The sequence below is a fragment of the Artemia sp. Qi Xiang Cuo genome, chromosome 6, assembly GCF_049724085.1.
Source record: "Artemia sp. Qi Xiang Cuo chromosome 6, ASM4972408v1, whole genome shotgun sequence".
Lineage (NCBI taxonomy): Eukaryota > Metazoa > Arthropoda > Branchiopoda > Anostraca > Artemiidae > Artemia > Artemia sp. Qi Xiang Cuo.
In genome coordinates this window covers 46,865,268-46,882,897 of record NC_142799.1, presented here as the reverse complement: position 1 = coordinate 46,882,897, position 17,630 = coordinate 46,865,268, and the positions used below count along the sequence as shown (strand labels likewise).

The window sequence follows — 17,630 nt, the reverse complement described above, 5'->3', positions numbered from 1 at the left end:
GCTATCTCAAAATTTTTGATTGGATGGGTTTGGGGGAATGATGGGCTTGGGGGACTAGTTGACCTCTAATCACTTTCGACTATTGAAAAGAGCACTACCCCTTTGAATTTCCAATCGAATGAACCTTTTTTGAAGTCTCTACGACAACGCCTACTATAAAAACCTTATATGCCACTAGGGTAAAACTTAAAACCCTTGCCTGGGGGTTGTAGGGGAGTGTCCTCCTCAAAAACATATTTTCTATCTGGAAATCAACTACACTGAACAAAATGGCGATCTCAAAATTTTGATTGGATGTGTTTGGGGGAATGGGCGATGGGTGTAGGCGGGGGGGGGGGGTAGTTGCCCTCCAATCACTTTCCACTATTAAAAAGGACACTAGCCCTTTGAATTTCCAATTGAATGAGCCTTTTTTAAGTTTCTACGACAACGCCTTCTATAAAAACCTTATATGCCACCAGGGTAGAACTTAAAACCCTTGCCCTGAGGGCTGTGGGAAAGTGTCCTCCTCAAAAAGATATTTTCTATCGGGAAATCAACTACGCTGAACAAAATGGCTATCTGAAAATTTTTATTGGATGTGTTTGGGGCAATGATGGGCGTGGGGGGGCTAGTTTCCCTACAATTACTTTTGACTATTAAAAAGGGCACTAGCCAATCCAATTTCCAATCAAATGAGCCCTTTTTGAAGTTTCTACGACAACTCTAGTAGTAGTGTTATGTCAATTAAAGAGACAAGACAGGTAGAAAATTACTGTATCAATTAAAGGTAGTGGCCAGGTTGGGCATTACTGTGTCAATCTAAGAGAGAAGACAGGTAGGAAATTATTATATCAATCTAAGGTACGGGGGTAATAGGAAATTACTGTATCAATTAAAGGTAGTGGCCAAGTGGGCATTACTGTGTCAATCTAAGAGAGAAGATAGGTAGGAAATTATTATATCAATCTAAAGTACGGGGGTAATAGGAAATTACTGTATCAATCTAAGAAACGGGGGTAATAGGAAATTACTGTGTCAATCTAAGGTACGGGGCAGGTAGGAAACTACTGTGTACAATTAAAGAGAGAAGACAGGTAGGACATTACTACAGTACAATGACCGGATTCAACCTACCATGAAAATTCGTGCTGATCACGAAACCATGAGTTTGGAGTTAAATAACATGTTTCTGTTAAAAGTCGTGCATGTTTTCATGGTATTGTGATTCGTTTCCTCTTGAAGCTGATTTTCTCCATGGAACTTGTTGCGCGCTGATTTTTTTTGCATGTGTAACTTGTTGCATGCTGGTTTTTCTTCATGAACCTTGTTACATGTTGATTTTAAGATTTGTGAAACCTATATATTGACTGTTATCGAAATAAAACTGGATTTGTTCATGGGACTTGTTGCATGTTAATTTTTTTTTATTCGTGAAACTTATAGCATGTTTTTTTTTTTTCTTCGTGAATTTTATAGATTGATTTTTTTATTTTTTCCTCGTGAAAACAATTTGTAGATGGAATATGTTGAGTGCTGATTTTTAGTCATGTTAAAAAAAGTTGAAAAAAAACTGTAAAAAAAACTGTCAAAAAAAAACTGGTCACTGCAAACATTATTTTTCTATTATGCTGATTTTGGAACTTGTTGCATGCTGATTTATGTTCGTAGAATTTGTTGAGTGATGATTTTTTTTTGTTTGTGTAACTTGTTGCATCCTTTTTTTCTCTTCGCGAAAGTTTTACATTGATTTTTCACCTCGTGAAACTGATTTTTGTTAATGGAACTTGTTGCGTGCTGATTGTTTTTTTTAGTTCGTTGAACATGTTGCATCCTGTTTTTTATTCGTGAAACTTGGTGCATGTTGATTTTTTCTCTTTGTGAAACATGTACATTGATTTTTTTTCTCATCCTAAAACTAATTTTGTGCGTGGAATATACTGCAAGCATATTTTTCTGATTCTTGAACTAATTGCGTTCTGATTTTTTTTTGTTCGAGAAACATGTTGCATGTTGCTTTTTCTTTTCTCCACGAAACTTGTACACTGATTTTTCTCCTCGTGAAACTGATTTTGTTCAAGGAACTTGTTACGTGCTGATTGTTGTTCATGGAACTTGCTGCATGATGGTTTTTTGTTCATGAAACTTGTTGCATGTTGATTTTCTCTTCGTCAAACTTGCAAATTGATTTTTTTTTTCTTCCCTTGAAGCCAATTTTGTTCGAGGAACTTGCCTGTCCTGATTTATGTTTGTGGAATTTGTTGAGTGCTGATTTTTCTTCGTGGAACTTGTTGCATGGTGAATTTTTCGTCGTGTAGCTTGTTGCATGCTGAATTTTTTTCTTCGCAAAACTTAAACAATGATTTTCTTCCCATTAAACTGATTTTGTTCGTGGAACTTGTTGCGTGTTGATTTTTTATTCCTGAAACTTGTTGCTTGTCTATTTTTTCTTCGTGAAACAAGTACATTGATTTTTTTTTCTACCTAGTGAAACTAATTTTGTTCGTGGAACTTATTACATGCATATTTCTTTGTTCGTGATCCATGTTAAATGTTGATTCTTCTCTTCGTGAAAATTCTACCTTGATTTTCCTCATTGAGAAAGCTGGTTTTGTTCATGGAACTTGTTGCACGCTGATTTATGTTCTTGGAACTTGTTGAGTGATGATCTTTTGTTGATTTGTTTTGTTCGTGAAACTTGTTGCATGTTGCTTTTTTCTTCTCTTTTGCGAAACCTGTACACTGATTTTTCTCCTCGTGAAACTGATTTTGTTGAAGGAACTTGTTGCGTGCTGATTGTTGTTCATGGAACTTGTTGCATGATGGTTTTTTGTTCATGAAACTTGTTGCATGTTGATTTTCTCTTCGTGAAACATGTACATTGATTTTTTTTTTCTCCTCATAAAACTAAGTTTGTCCAAGTAACATACTGCATGCATATTTTTATGATTCTGGAACTTGTTGCTTGCTGATTTTTTTTTTTCGTGAAACTTGTTGCATGTTGCTTTTTTTCTCTTCGCGAAACTTGTACACTGATTTTTTTCCCCTTGAAACTGACTTTGTTCAAGGAACTTGTTGCGTAATGATTTTTGTTCATGAAACTTGTTGCATGTCGATTTTTCGCTTCGTGAAACTTCCATATTGATTTTTTTTCTTCTTCTCTTGAAGCCAATTTTGTTCATTGAACTTGACCATGCTGATTTATACCTGTGGAGCTTGTTGAGTGCTGATTTTTCTTCGTGAAACTTGTTTCATGCTGATTTTTTTTCTCTTCGCAAAACTTGAACCATGATTTTCTCCCCGTTAAACTGATTTTGTACGTGGAACTTGTTGCGTGCTGATTTTTTTATTCCTGAAACTTGTTGCATGTTTATTTTTTCTCTTCGTTAAACAAGTAAATTGATTTTTTTCTACCCAGTGAAACTAATTTTGTTCATGGAACTTATTGCATGCATATTTCTTTGTTCGTGATCCATGTTACATGTTGATTTTTCTCATCGTGAAACTTCCATAATAACTTTCCTCATTGAGATAGCTGGTTTTTTTTTCATGGAACTTGTTGCACGCTTATTTATGTTCTTGGAACTTGAGTGATGATCTTTTGTTCGGGAAACGTGTTGCCGTGTGATTTTGTTTATTCTCTTCTCGAAACTTGTACATTGATTTTTCTCTTCGTGAAACTGATTTTATTAACGGAAGTTGTTGCTTGCGTATTGTTTTTGGTTCGTGGAACTTGTTGCATGCTGTTTTTTTATTCGTGAAACTTGTTGCGGGTTGATTTTTTCTCTTTTTGAAACATTTATATTGATTTTTTTTCTCATCCTGAAACCAATATTGTTCATGGAACATACTGCATGCATATTTTTTTATCGAGGATTTTTTTGTGTGCAGACTGTTTTTTTTTGTTCGTGAAACTTATTGCATGTTGATTTTTTTTCTTTTTGCGAAACTCATACACTGATTTTTCTCCTCGTGAAACTGATTTTGTTCAAGGAACTTATCGCGTGCTGATTTTTTTTCGTTCGTGAAACTTGTTTCATGTTGCTTTTCTCTTTGCGAAATTTGTACACTGATTTTTCTCCTCGTGAAACTGATTCTGTTCAAGGAACTTGTTGCATGATGGTTTTCTGTTCGTGAAGCTTGTTGCATGTTGATTTTTCTCTTCGCGGAACTTGCTCATTGATTTTTTTTCTCCTTCAGTTGAAGCCAATTTTGTTCATGGAACTTGATCATGCTGATTTATGCCCGTGGAACTTGTTGAGTGCTGATTTTTTTTCGTGAAACTTTTTGCATACTGATTTTTTCTCTTCGCGAAACTTAAACAATGGTTTTTCTCCCAGTTAAACTGATTTTGTTCGTGGAATTTGTTGCGTGCTGATTTTTTATTCCTGAACTTGTTACATATTTATTTTTTCTCTTCGTGGAACCAGTACATTGATTTTTTTCTACCTAGTGAAACTAATTTTGTTCATGGAACTTATCGCATGCATATTTCATTGTTCGTGATCCATGTTAAATATTGATTTTCTCTTCATTAAACTTCTACAATGATTTTTGCTTGCTGTTTTTTTATTCGTGAAACTTGTTGCAGGTTGATTTTTTCTCTTCGTGAAACATGTATATTGATTTTTTTTCTCCTCCTGAAACCAATTTTGTTCATGGAACATACTGCATGCATATTTTTTAATCGTGGATTTTTTTGTGCGCTGACTGTTTTTTTTTTGTTCGTGAAACTTGTTGCATGTTAATTTTTTTTCTCTTTGCGAAACTCGTACACTGATTTTTCTCCTCGTGAGACTGATTTTGTTCAAGGAACTTATCGCGTGCTGATTTTTTTTTTAGTTCGTGAAAATTGTTGAATGATGTTTTTTTTTCTTCGCGAAATTTGTACACTGATTTTTCTCCTCATGAAACCGAATTTATTCAAGGAACTTGTTGCAAGATTTTTTTCTGTTCGTGAAACTTGTTGCATGTTGATTTTTTCCCTTCGCGGAACTTGCTTATTGATTTTTTTCTTCTTCTATTGAAGCCAATTTTGTTCATGGAATTTGACCGTGCAGATTTATGCCTGTGGAACTTGTTGAGTGCTGATTTTTCTTCGTGAAAGTTGCCCCATGCTGATTTTCTTCTATTTGCGCAACTTAAACATTGATTTTTCTCCCAGTTAAACCGTTTTTGTTCGTGGAGCTTTTGTGTGCTAATTTTTTATTCATTAAACTTGATGCATGTATATTTTTTCTCTTTGAGAAACAAGTACATTGATTTTTTTTTCTACCTTGTGAAACTAATTTTGTTCATGGAACTTATTGCATGCATATTACATTGTTCGTGAAACATGTTAAATGTTGATTTTTCTCTTCATGAAACTTCTACAATGATTTTCCTCATTGAGAAAACTGGTTTTGTTCAAAGAAATTGTTGCACGCTGATTTATGTTCATGAAACTTGTGGAGTGATGATCTTTTGTTCGTGAAACGTGTTGCAGTGTGATTTTGTTTATTCTCTTCTCGAAACTTGTACATTGATTTTTCTCTTCGTGAAACTGATTTTATTAATGGAACTTGTTGCGTGCTGATTGTTTTTTTTTGTTCGTGGAACTTGTTGCTTGCTGTTTTTTTTATTCGTGAAACTTGTTGCAGATTGATTTTTCTCTTCGTGAAACATGTACATTGATTTTTTTCTCCTCCTGAAACTAACTTTATTCATGGAACACACTGCATGCATATCTTTTTTGATCGTGGATATTTTTTGTGGGCTGACTGTTCTTTTTTGTTCGTGAAACTTGTTGCAAGTTGATTTTTTTTTCTCTTTGCAAAACTAGTACACTGATTTTTCTCCTCGTGAAACTGCTTTTGTTCAAGGAACTTGTTGCGTGCTGATTTTGCTAATGGAACTTGTTGCATATTTTTCTTGTTCGTGTAACTTGTTGCATGTTGAATTTTCTCATTGAGAAACTTGCACATTGATGTCTCTCCTCTTGAAGTGGATTTTCTCCATGGAATTTGTTGCGTGCTGATTTTTTTTGTATTTGTAACTTTTTGCATGCTAGCTTTTCTTCATGAACCCTGTTAAATATTGATTTTTAGCTATGTGACAGCTGTACATTGATTGTTATAGAAATAAAATTGTATTTGTTCAATAAAGTTGTCGCATGTTAATTTTTTTTTATTCGTTAAACTCATAGCATGTTGTTTTTTTTTCTTCGGGAATTTTGTACATTGATTTTTTTATGTTTTAATCGTTACAACAATTTTTATTTGGAACATGTTGAGTGATGACTTTTTGTAATGTAAAAAAAAGTTGAAAAAATGTCAAAAAAAACTCTCAAAAAAAAATGGTCACTGCAAACATTATTTTTCTATTAGTAAAAGTCACGACTAACATTTCTATATGATTTTCATTTTTAGTTCGGAAAATATTAAATGTAATTTTTTTTATGTAGTAAGTTACATGTCATTCTAAGAGATGTAGAAAAAAGTTGAAAAAAAAGAAAAAAAAGTGGTCACTACAAACATTATTTTTCTAATAGTATAAGTTGCGACACACATATCTATATCATTCATATTTTGAAGTTGGAAAATATTAAATGTGATTTTTTTTTTGTTTTAAGTGTGTTTCATGAAATTCTAAGAGATGTAAAAAAAGAAAAAAAAAGAAAAAAAAGTCGTCACTACAAAAATTATTTTTCTAATAGTAAAAGTTGCGACACACATATGTATATCATTCCCATTTTGATAAAAAGTTGGGGGTGGGTGGGTGGAGGGAGGGGGTTGGAGGGAGGGGGATTGGTGGAGTGGGGGGGTGGACGACTGTGGCAAAGTGGGGGGGGGGAACTTTGGGCCGAAATAAAAAATAGGTATGATATACCTCAAGTACTAAGCTCGCAAGCCATTTAAATGCAGTGTTTACATACTTTTTTCTTGTTTTGATATTGCTCTTTACCGAGCTCTGGAGACCCAGGTTGAAAAATATTTAACAATCTGTTAACTATAATGGGATCTTTATAAACCACCCGATAAATTTTATTAGAATTAATTTCTTTACCCACCAAACTGAGAAAATAACTCATTGTCAGAGTTTTTATACCCGTGTTCAAGGTCAAACATAAAACATCCACACCTAACAAATTAATTTACAGATAGAAATTAATAACATCATACCAGGAAACGAATTACAATACCATGAAAACATGCACGACTTTTAACAGAAACATGTCATTTAACTCCAAAATTATGATTTCGTGACCAGCACGACTTTTCATGGTAGGCTGAATCTGGTCATTGTACTGTATTAATTTCCTACCTGTCTTCTCTCTTTAATTGTACACGGTAATTTTCTACCTGCCCCGTACCTTAGATTGACACAGTAATTTCCTATTACCCCCGTCTCTTAGATTGATACATTAATTTCCTATTACCCCCGTACCTTAGATTGATACAGTAATTTCCTATCTGTCTTCTCTCTTAGATTGACACAGTAATGCCCCACCTGGCCGCTACCTTTAATTGATACAGTAATTTCCTACCTGTCTTGTCTCTTTAATTGACATAACACTACTAACTCCTTCGATACGAAGTGCCCGCATATGAAAAAGAAAAAAAAAAAATTCATTGTGCCCACATCGTTCTTTACTTAGGCAGCGCTATCGCGCTGCCTAAGAAATGGTGGAAGTGAGAGGGGGATTAATTACTCTCAACTTGCTTTCGACTATTAAAAAGGGCAATTTCAGTTTCCAATCAAATGAGCCCTTTTTGAAATTCCCACAACAACTTTCTATGTAAACCTTATATGCCCCAGGGCATAACTTACAACCGTTGTACTGAGGACTCTGAGGGGGTTATCATCCTAAAAGACCTAATATCCAGAACTTTCAACTACGTTGAAGAAAATGGATATCTCAAAATTTTTATTGGATGTGTTTAGGAAAACGGTGGGTGTGAGAAGGGCGTTATTCACTCTCCAATCACTTTCAACTATTAAAAAAGGTACTACCCCTTTCAATTTCCAATTGAATGAGCTTTTTTGAACTTTCTATGACAACACTTTCAATAAAACCTTATATACCCCCAGGGTATAACTTACAACCCTTACCCTGAGGGTTTTGGGGGGGGGGTAGGGGTTGTCATCCTTAAAGACCTAACTTCTAAAATTTTCAACTACGTTGAATATAATGGCTATCTAAAAATTTTGGTTGGATGTGTTTGGGGAAAAGGTGGGTGGGAGAGGGGGGTTAGTTGCCCTCAAATCACTTTCGACTATTAAAAAGGGCACTAGCCCTTGGAATTTCCAATGTAATGAGCCCTTTTTCAAGTTTCTATGACAGAGATTTAAATAAAAACCTTATAAGCTCCCAGGGCATAATTAATAACCCTTGCCCTAAAGACTTTGGGGGAATTGTCCTTCTCAAAGGTATAATTTCCTGAACTTTGAACTGTGTGGAACAAAAAGGCTATCTCAAAATTTTTATTGGATGTGTTTGGGGAAATGGTGGGCGGGGAAGGGGTGTTAGCTGCCTTCTAATCACTTTTGACCATTAAAAAGGGCTCTAGCGATTTCAATTTCCAATCAAACGAGCCCTTTTTGAAGTTTCTACGACAACGCGTTCAATATGAACCTTATATGTCCCCAGGGCATTACTTACAACCCTTGCCCTGAGGGCTGTGGGGGGGGATTGTCATCCTTGAAAACCTAATTTTGAGCACTTAAAACTACGTTGAACAAAATGGCTATCTCAAAATTTTGATTGGACGTATTTGGGGGGGAAATGGGCGTGAGAGGGGGGCTAGTTGCCCTCAAATCCCTGTCGACTTTTAAAAAGGGCACTAGCCCTTTGAATTTCCAATGTAATGAGCCCTTTTTCATGATTCTACGACAAAGATTTAAATAAAAACCTTGTAAGCTCCCAGGGCATAATTTATAACCCTTGTCCTGAAGACTGAAGGGGGAGTGTCCTGCTCAAAGGTATAATTTCCTGAACTTTGAACTGCGTGGAACAAAATGCCTATCTCAAATTTTTTATTGGATATGTTTGGGGAAATGGTGGGCGTAGAAGGGGTGTTAATTACCTTCCAATCACTTTCGACTATTAAAAAGGGCACTAGCCAATTCAATTTCCAATCGAAAGAGAACTTTTTGAAGTTTCTACGACAGCGTGTTCAATAAGAACCTCATATGCCCTCAGGGCATAACTTACAACCCTTGCCCTGAGGGCTGTGGGGGGTGAGCGATCGTCATTCACAAAGTCCTAATTTCCAGAACTTTAAACTACGTTGAAAAAAATAGCTATCTCAAAATTTTGATTGGATGTGTTTGGGGGAATAATGGGCGTGAGAGGGGGGTTAGTTGCCCTCCAATCACTTTTAAATATTAAAAAGGGCACTAGCCCTTTGAATTTTCAACGAAATGAGCCTTTTTTTAAGTTTCTACGACAACGCTTTCTATAAAAACCTTATATGCCCCCAGGGCATAACTTACAGCCCTTGCCCTGAAGGTTGTGGGGGAGTGTCCTCCTCGAAAACATAATTTCTATCTGGAAATCAACTACGCTGAACAAAATGGCTATCTCAAAATTTTGATTGGGATGTATTTCGGGAAATGGTGGGCGTTGAAGGGGTGTTAGTCACCTTCCAATCACTTTCAACTATTAAAAAGGGCACAAGCTGCTCCAATTTCCAATTGAATGAGCCCTTTTCGAAGTTTCTACGACAACTTCTTCGATACGAAGTGCCCTGGTCTAAAGGAAGAAAATAATAAATAATACGGATTGCCAACACCGTTCTTATATGCCCCCAGGGCATAACTTAAAACCCTTGCCCTGAGGGTTGTGGGTGAGTGTCCTCCTTAAAAGCATATTTTCTATATGGAAATCAACTACGCTGAACAAAATGGTTATCTCAAAACTTTGATTGGATGTGTTTGAGGGAATGATGGGCGTGGGGGGGGGGGGGAGCTGGTTGCCCTCCAATCACTTTTGACTATTAAAGAGGGCACTAGCCACTCCGATTTTCAATCGAATGAGGTTTTCTCGAAGTTTCTTAGACAACTCCTTTAATACGAAGTGCCCTGGTATGGAAAAAAAAACAATACATTGTGCCAACATCGTTCTTTACTTAGGCAGCGCGATTGCGCTGCCTAAGATTTTTTCAAATCCCTGAAGGAATGGTAAAAAAAAACTAGAAAACCAACTGTCAATCGCAAAATTCCTTTAATGGTGGTGCAGAATCCCCACAAAACCCATTATCAATTGCAAGATTCCTAAAATAGTGGTGAAAAATCCCTAGAAAACCTTTATCGATAGTATAATTCTTTAAATGGTGAGGGAAAAAATTCTAGGAAAGCCCGTTTACAATAGCAAAATTCTAAAGGTCTTTGCACTGAAAAGAACACTATATTAAAATGAAGTGTGAGGGAATTTCAGCCTCGATTTTAAAATTCCAGGTGAGTATAGGGCAATAAGTATTATTTGGGTAAAAAAGCAGAATTTCTAAAGCTCAGGTCGGTGTCGTGAGCCTTCACGCCTCAGAAACATGCCCTGACGTTAGATGAACAGGATGTCTTATGAAGATTTATGACAGAGGATTTTGGGTGAGAGAACACAATTTCAAAAGGAAATAAAATTAATTATTTCAACTAAAACATATGTTTTTAAGGCTGTGCTCCGTGCGCTGGATTTACTACCGAAAAGCTAAAACTTAAAGTTTTCGGGGGTGAATTTGAAATAAGGGTGAAAAGAGGTTATAATTAATTTAAAATGAAAGTAAATACCCTTTTTGAAAGGGGAGAGCTGCTGTTTCTAATTTTAGTATTTAGATAAAAAAAAATCGATTCGAAAACAAAAAATAAAAGAAATGAGAGTTGAAAAGATTGCATAAAAGGTATTCACCTCTTTCTTGGTTGTTACTGGAAGAAACTCGCATTATTTCTCTTGAGTGTGAGTATGCTCCTAAATCTCTGTTTTGTTGTAAGCCTTTTACTCACGGCTCACGTTCAAATAGAAAACTTTTCTCAATTGAAAAATGTTTACGTTTAGGACGTGTTTTTACATAAACAAAGGACCTAGTTAGGAAAGCAATTCCGCAGACTGAAATGGGGAACGTCTTGGGACCTTTCTCTATTTGCTTTGTCGATCCAGAAGCGAAGTCAGAAGAATGTCTGACCTACCGACCTAATTATGCCATTTGGGCACGGCACGTTGTCTGGGAACAGGGATGAGGTGGATGGACTTCCAAACTCTTGGAAAGCTATGGAATGCTATTGTATATCTTCAATGGAATGTTATGAAGGTACAGATTGAGCAATCTACCTGGTGTAAACCCAGGTCCACATTTCTGCTCATGGAAAACAACAGATCCTATTTTAGTTACAAAAAGGTGACAAATATCAGAAGCCCTGTTAGTGAAACACAATCGATATTGACGATGGTACAATTCGAGAAAATCCTGGCTTCATCCTAACCCCTTTTCAAAACAAGCACTTGCTTTACTTAATATAATTTTTTTTAGGCATACGAAGGTACCTACCCTGTTGAGGGGGGAGGGGTAAAAAAATAAAAAGGCACATTTTCAATTTTCCTCGGGTACTCTTTTAAACCTGGGTTTTAGAAGGGAGCTCATCTCATGTCCTCTGTATATAGGTAATAACTTTACTATACTAAGAATTATGTTTTATTATCAATGCTCTAATAGGAAGAAAAAAATGTTTAAGCTAACTTGCTTACCAGACCATCCCTTGGTTGTTGATCAAGTGTAATATATTTTCAGCAATTTTGAACTCGCCATATTCTGGGAAAGATCTTTCGAGGTCCCAACACCAGCAATGATTGAAATACTTCACAAACAGAGATCTTACGAAATCAATCAAAAGGACAGCTATCACAGTAAATATCAAGTCCATAATCACTAATTTGGCAATTTCTTGGCCAAACATTGTTTCCCAGCACAGCCCTCTCAATTCAATTGGGGAATAGCTTGCATTTAAAGAACTTGCATATGCACTTAATCTAGCAGTTTGATTCCTTTCACTTGTCCAAAAAGGCGTACAGCCGAGGGGATTATCGCCACGACAGATATCATCGACCTCTTTAGTCACTCGGGCCCCTGTAGAATTTGTTCCATTGCAGTATGTAACATAGCAAACATCCTCCTCTGCTATATCTGTACTTGGTGACGGTTCATCTTTATGTAGTAAAACATGGACAATCGATCTGTATAACAGGGTCATATTTTTCAAAACTGTTGAGAGGTTTGACGTCAAAGCAGATGCTACTGGCTGAAGAGTCAATCCTGGCTCGAAATCATATATTAGTGGATCATTTGCTAATCTTGGAACTACTTCGGTCGTTGTTTGACACTCGATAATTTCAGTATAACAGCTACCCACGACAGTTTTATTGGATTTAATGCCCGGAGATCCTGTAATACTGGTGAAAGATTGAAGCATATCAGCATTCGTTAGACGTATTCCTGTTAAACGGATTATCTGTGAAAAATAAATTTTTTTAAATTAACAGTCTTGAATCTTTTAGAAAATACGAAGTAAATCTTAAGAGTTTGGTATTTAGATGGCTTTGTTTTTTAATAAAATGTGATATTGAAACCGTCCCTTAGGGATTTTTTTCGTTTTGACTATTAGTTGAATAGGTTGATACAAATGAAAAGACAAGGAAATGTCCAAGGACAAATAGTTTGTTAATATTCCCCCATAATATCTCTGGGTCATCATCAAGATTCTACATTTTGTCATCTCAAACATTGAAGACGAACTGCAATAAAATGACAAACCACTGCTTTCTGTTATTTCTTTAATCCAAATTTCCTTCGCCGAGTTGAAATTGTTTAATATTTGAAGTTGGTCAAACTGCGTCCCATTAGCATTAGCTAGGTTGATCTGGTATTCATTTGCAACACATAACGACATATTTACCACAGGAGGTGTGCCAATTTCGTACCAAAATATTACATGTCTTACGAGTGTTTAACTAACCTTACTTCAATATATGTGTGGTTGGGAACATAATACGAACTAACATTGATACTAAAATTAAAGTGAATGAATAAGTAACACGTGAAACCCGGATAATGTTAATAAACTATATGTCGCTCTACAAAACAAAATTAAAATTACGTTGTTCAAAACAACTATGATGTCATTCTAATTCTAATTGTGCAGCAAGTTTCTAATTTTGTTGTGAAGCACCAGCATTAATTTCTCAGTTTATTTTTATTTCTTTTCTTAATTTCGATCCGAAGTCTGGAGAAGGCAATAGAGACTCATTCCCGTCCCTATGAAGTTTGCTAAAATTTTACTATTAATCCTGAAAAAATATGCATACTTCATTATTTGTCTAGCCTACTAAATTGCGTAGGCAAGAAGCAAAACAAAATCCTCATAGCCCCGAAAATAAATTTTTGGGAATCAAGTGATGTTGTCCCCTTTTAAAAATGGAGTAACTCTTAAATAAGTGGTGAGATGAAAAATTCTGTTTCTCTTGTAGATTTGAGACTTGTCGAAATAAGTCTACAATTGGGGCTATTGAGAATGAAACATGTTAAGAAAATATTTTTTTCTTAATAATGTGCAGAACAATTCTAGTTCACGCGCTGTGACTGTAGCCCTACTTTACCTTACCCTCAACGCCCCCTCCCCATAATGTGCAAATGTTTGACTCAGTTTACGGGTAAACGTGTTGAAACAAGAGTAACGCACTGCGAAATGCACGTAAAATATATAATGTGTGCTATATATTTATACTTGGGGGGGGGGGGGGAGGGGGCTGGAGGTAAAGTATAGTTGAGCTGCAGTCGAAATGTTTTGACTACAGTTTTTCTGTATATTATGAAGAAAGAGTTGTCTTCTTAACATGTTTCCTTCGCAACAGCCTCAGTTTTAGACTTATACCGATATGTATTCTGAAACCCTTTGAAATATTGGAGAGTTTAATACGAAAAAAAAATGAAATATTTAACTTTAATTCCAAATTTTATTAGTATAATATATTTTGACTTGAAAAAATTTTCTGGCATTCAGGGTCTACTGCGCCTCAAGCCCAGAAGTAAACTAAACAAGTCCAGTGGTATTGATTCTGTTGATTTTGAATTTTGCATTTTGCAGGCATCAAGACATGGCTAATCATAGGCAGCGCGCTAGCGCTGCCTAAGTAAAGAACGATGTGGGCATAATGTGTTGTTTTTTGGTTCTCCATACCCGGGCACTTCGTATCGAAGGAGTTGTCGTAGAAACTTTGAAAAGGGCCCATTCAATTGGAAATTGGAGGGGCAAGTGCCCTTTTTGATAGTCAAAAGTGATTGGAGGGCAACTAGCTCCCCCCCCCACGCCCCTCATTCCCCCAAAAACAGCCAATCAAAATTTTGAGATAGCCATTATGTTCAGCGTAGTTGATTTCCGAATATAAAATCTATTATTGAGGAGGACTCTCCCCCACAAACCTCAGGGCAAAGGTTTTAAGTTATGCCCTGGGGACATATAAGGTTTTTATAGAAGGCATTGTCGTATAAACTTCAAAACATGCTAATTCTATTTCAAGTTCAAAGGTCTAGTGCCCTTTTTAATAGTCAAAAGTGATTGGAGGGCAACTAGCCCCCCCCCCCACGCCCATCATTCTCCCAAACACATCCAATCAAAATTTTGAGATAGCCATTTTGTTCAGCGCAGTTGATTTCCAGGTAGAAAATATGTTTTTGAGGAGGACACGCCCCCACAACCCTCGGGGCAAGGGTTATAAGCTATGCCCTGGGGGCATATAAGGTTTTTATAGAAGGCGTTGTCATAGAACTTTCAAAAAAGGTTCATTTGATTGGAAATTCAAAGGGCTAGAACCCTTTTTAATAGTTGAAAGTGATTGAACGGTAACTAGCCCCCCTCTCACGCCCAACTTTTCCCCAAACACATCCAATCAAAATTTTGAGATAGCCATTTTGTTCAACGTAGTTGAAAGTTCTGGAAATTAGGTCTTTCAGGATGAAAATCCCCTCACAGCCCTCAGGACAAGGATTATAATTTATGTCCTGGGGGCATTTTAAGTTTTTATAGAAAACATTGTCGTAGAAACTTCAAAAAGGGCTCATTCGATTCGAAATTGAAATGGTTTGTGCCCTTTTTAATAGTCGAAATTAATTGGAAGGCAACTAACACCCCTTCCACGCCCAATTTTTCCCCCAACACATCCAATCAAAATTTTGAAATAGCCATTTTGTTCCACGTAGTTAAAGTTCAGGAAATTATACCTTTGAGCAGGACACTCCGCTCACAGTCTTCAGAGCACGGATTATAAGTTATGCCCTGGGGGCATATAAGTTTTTATTGAAATCTTTGTCGTAGAAACTTGAAAAGGGGCTCATTCGATTGGAAGTTCAAAGGTCTAGTTCACTTTTTAATAGTCGAAAGTGATTTGAGGGCAACTAGCCCCCCTCTCTCGTCCACCTTTTCCCCAAACACATCCAATCAAAACTTTTATATAGCCATTTTGTACAGTGATGTGGATTTCCAGATACGATTTATGTTTTTGAGGAGGACAATCCCCCACAGCCCTCAGGGCAAGGGTTGTAAGTTATGCCCTGGGGGCATATCAGGTTTTTACTGAACGCGTCGTCGTAGAAACTTCAAAAAGGGCTCATTCGATTGGAAATTGAAATGACTAGTGCCCTTTTTAATTGTCGAAAGTAATTGGAAAGCAACTAGCACCCCTTCCACGCCCACCATTTCCCCGAACATATCCAATAAAAATTTTCAGATAGTTATTTTGTTCCACGCAGTTTAAAGTTCAGGAAATTATATCTTTGAGCAGGACACTCCCCCTACAGTCTTAAGGGCAAGGGTTATAAGTTATGCCCTGGGGGAATATAAGGTTTTATTGAAATCTTTGTGGCAGAAACTCGAAAAAGGGCACATTTGATTGGAAATTAAAAGGGCTAGTGCACTTTTTAATAGTCGAAAGTCATTTGAGGGCAACTAACCCCCTCTCACGCCCACCTTTCCCCCAAACACATCCAATCAAAATTTTTAGATCGCCATCTTATTCAACACAGTTGAAAGTTTTGGAAATTAGCCCTTTAAAGATGACAACCCATCCCCCTCAACCCTCAGGGCAAGGGTTTTAAGTTATGCCCTATGCGTATGTAAGGTTTTTATTGAAATTAATGTTGTAAAAACAACCAAAAGGGCTCATTCAATTGAAAATTGAAAGGGCTATTGCCCTTTTAATAGTCGAAAGTGATTGAAGGGTAACTAACCCCCCTCTCACTCCCACTATTTCACCAAACACATCCAATCAAAATTTTGAGATATCCATTTTGTTCAACGTATTCGAAAGTTCTGGAAATTAGGTCTTTTAGAATGATAGCCCCATCAGAGCTTTCAGTGCAAGGGTTGTAAGTAATGCCCTGGGGGCATATAAGGTTTATATAGAAAGTTGTTGTATGAATTTCAAAAGGGGCTCATTTGATTGAAAATTGAAATTGCCCTTTTTAATAGTCGAAAGTGAGTGGATATTAAATAACCCCCCCCCCCCCTCTTACGCCCTCTATTTCCCCAAACACATTCAATCAAAGTTTAGAGATAGCCATTTTGTTCAATGTAGTTGAAAGTTCTGGAAATTATGTATTTAAGGATGACAAATCCCCCAGAGTCCCAAAGGCGAAAGTTGTAAGTTATGCCCTGGGGGAATATAAGGTTTTTAATGATAGAGTTGTCGTAAAAACTACAAAAGGGGCTCATTCAATTGGAAATTTAGAGGGCTAGTGCTATTTTTATATTTGAGTGATTGGAGCGTAACTAATCCCCCCCTCACGCCCACCATTCCCCCAAACACATCCAATCAAATTTTTCAGATAGTCATTTTGTTTGACGAAGTAGAGAGTTCTGGAAATTAGGTCTGTGAGGATGACAACCCCCCCCCCAGCCATTAGGGCGAGGGTTGTAAGTTATCCCTTGGGGGCATATAAGGTTTTTATTGAAAGCATTGTCGTAGAAACTTCAAAAGGGCTCATTTGATTGGAAATTGAAAGGGCTAGTGCCTTTTTTAATAGTTGAAAAAGATAGGAGAAAGACTAACGCCCCTCTCACGCCCACCATTTTTCCAGGCACATCCAATCAAAATTTTTAGATAGCGATTTTGTTTAACGTAGTTGAAAGTTCTGGAAATTAGGTCTTAGAGGAAGACAACCACCCTCGCAGCCCTTAGGATAAGAGTTGTAATTTATGCCCTGGGGGCATATAAGGTGTTTTATAGAAATTGCTGTCGTAGAAACTCAAAAACGGCTCAGATTGGAAATCGAAAGGCCTAGTGCCCTTTCTACTAGTAGAATGTGATTGGAAGGCTTGACATTTTTATAGTAGAGATTGATGTTGGTATGATGTATTATTTTTTTGTTGTTGTTGTTGTTTAGACCAGGGCACTTCGTATCGAAGAAGTTATCATAGGAACTTTGAAAAGGGCTCATTCGATTGAAAATAGAAAGGGCTGATGCCCTTTTTAATAATTGAAAGGGATTGGAGGGAAACTAATCCCGCTCCCACGCCCACCCTCCCGTTTGACTTTATGTTTAAAAACTAAATGTTGCCATAAGATTAAATCAAAATGCACTGTGTTAATGCTAATTCCCACGGCCAGAACATAATTTGCACTTTACTGAAAA

General features: G+C 36.7%; 1 protein-coding gene across 1 annotated transcript in view; it reads right to left on the bottom strand.

Moving 5' to 3' along the window:
- The window catches only part of LOC148951293 (transmembrane channel-like protein 3), a 148,244-nt gene that overhangs the window by 63,259 nt on the left and 67,355 nt on the right, over positions 1–17,630 (bottom strand). Inside the window, exon 6 of the mRNA XM_089091054.1 lies at positions 11,696–12,456. Coding sequence (XP_088947180.1) covers positions 11,696–12,456 — 761 coding nt within the window. The remainder of the gene's footprint in view (positions 1–11,695; positions 12,457–17,630) is intronic.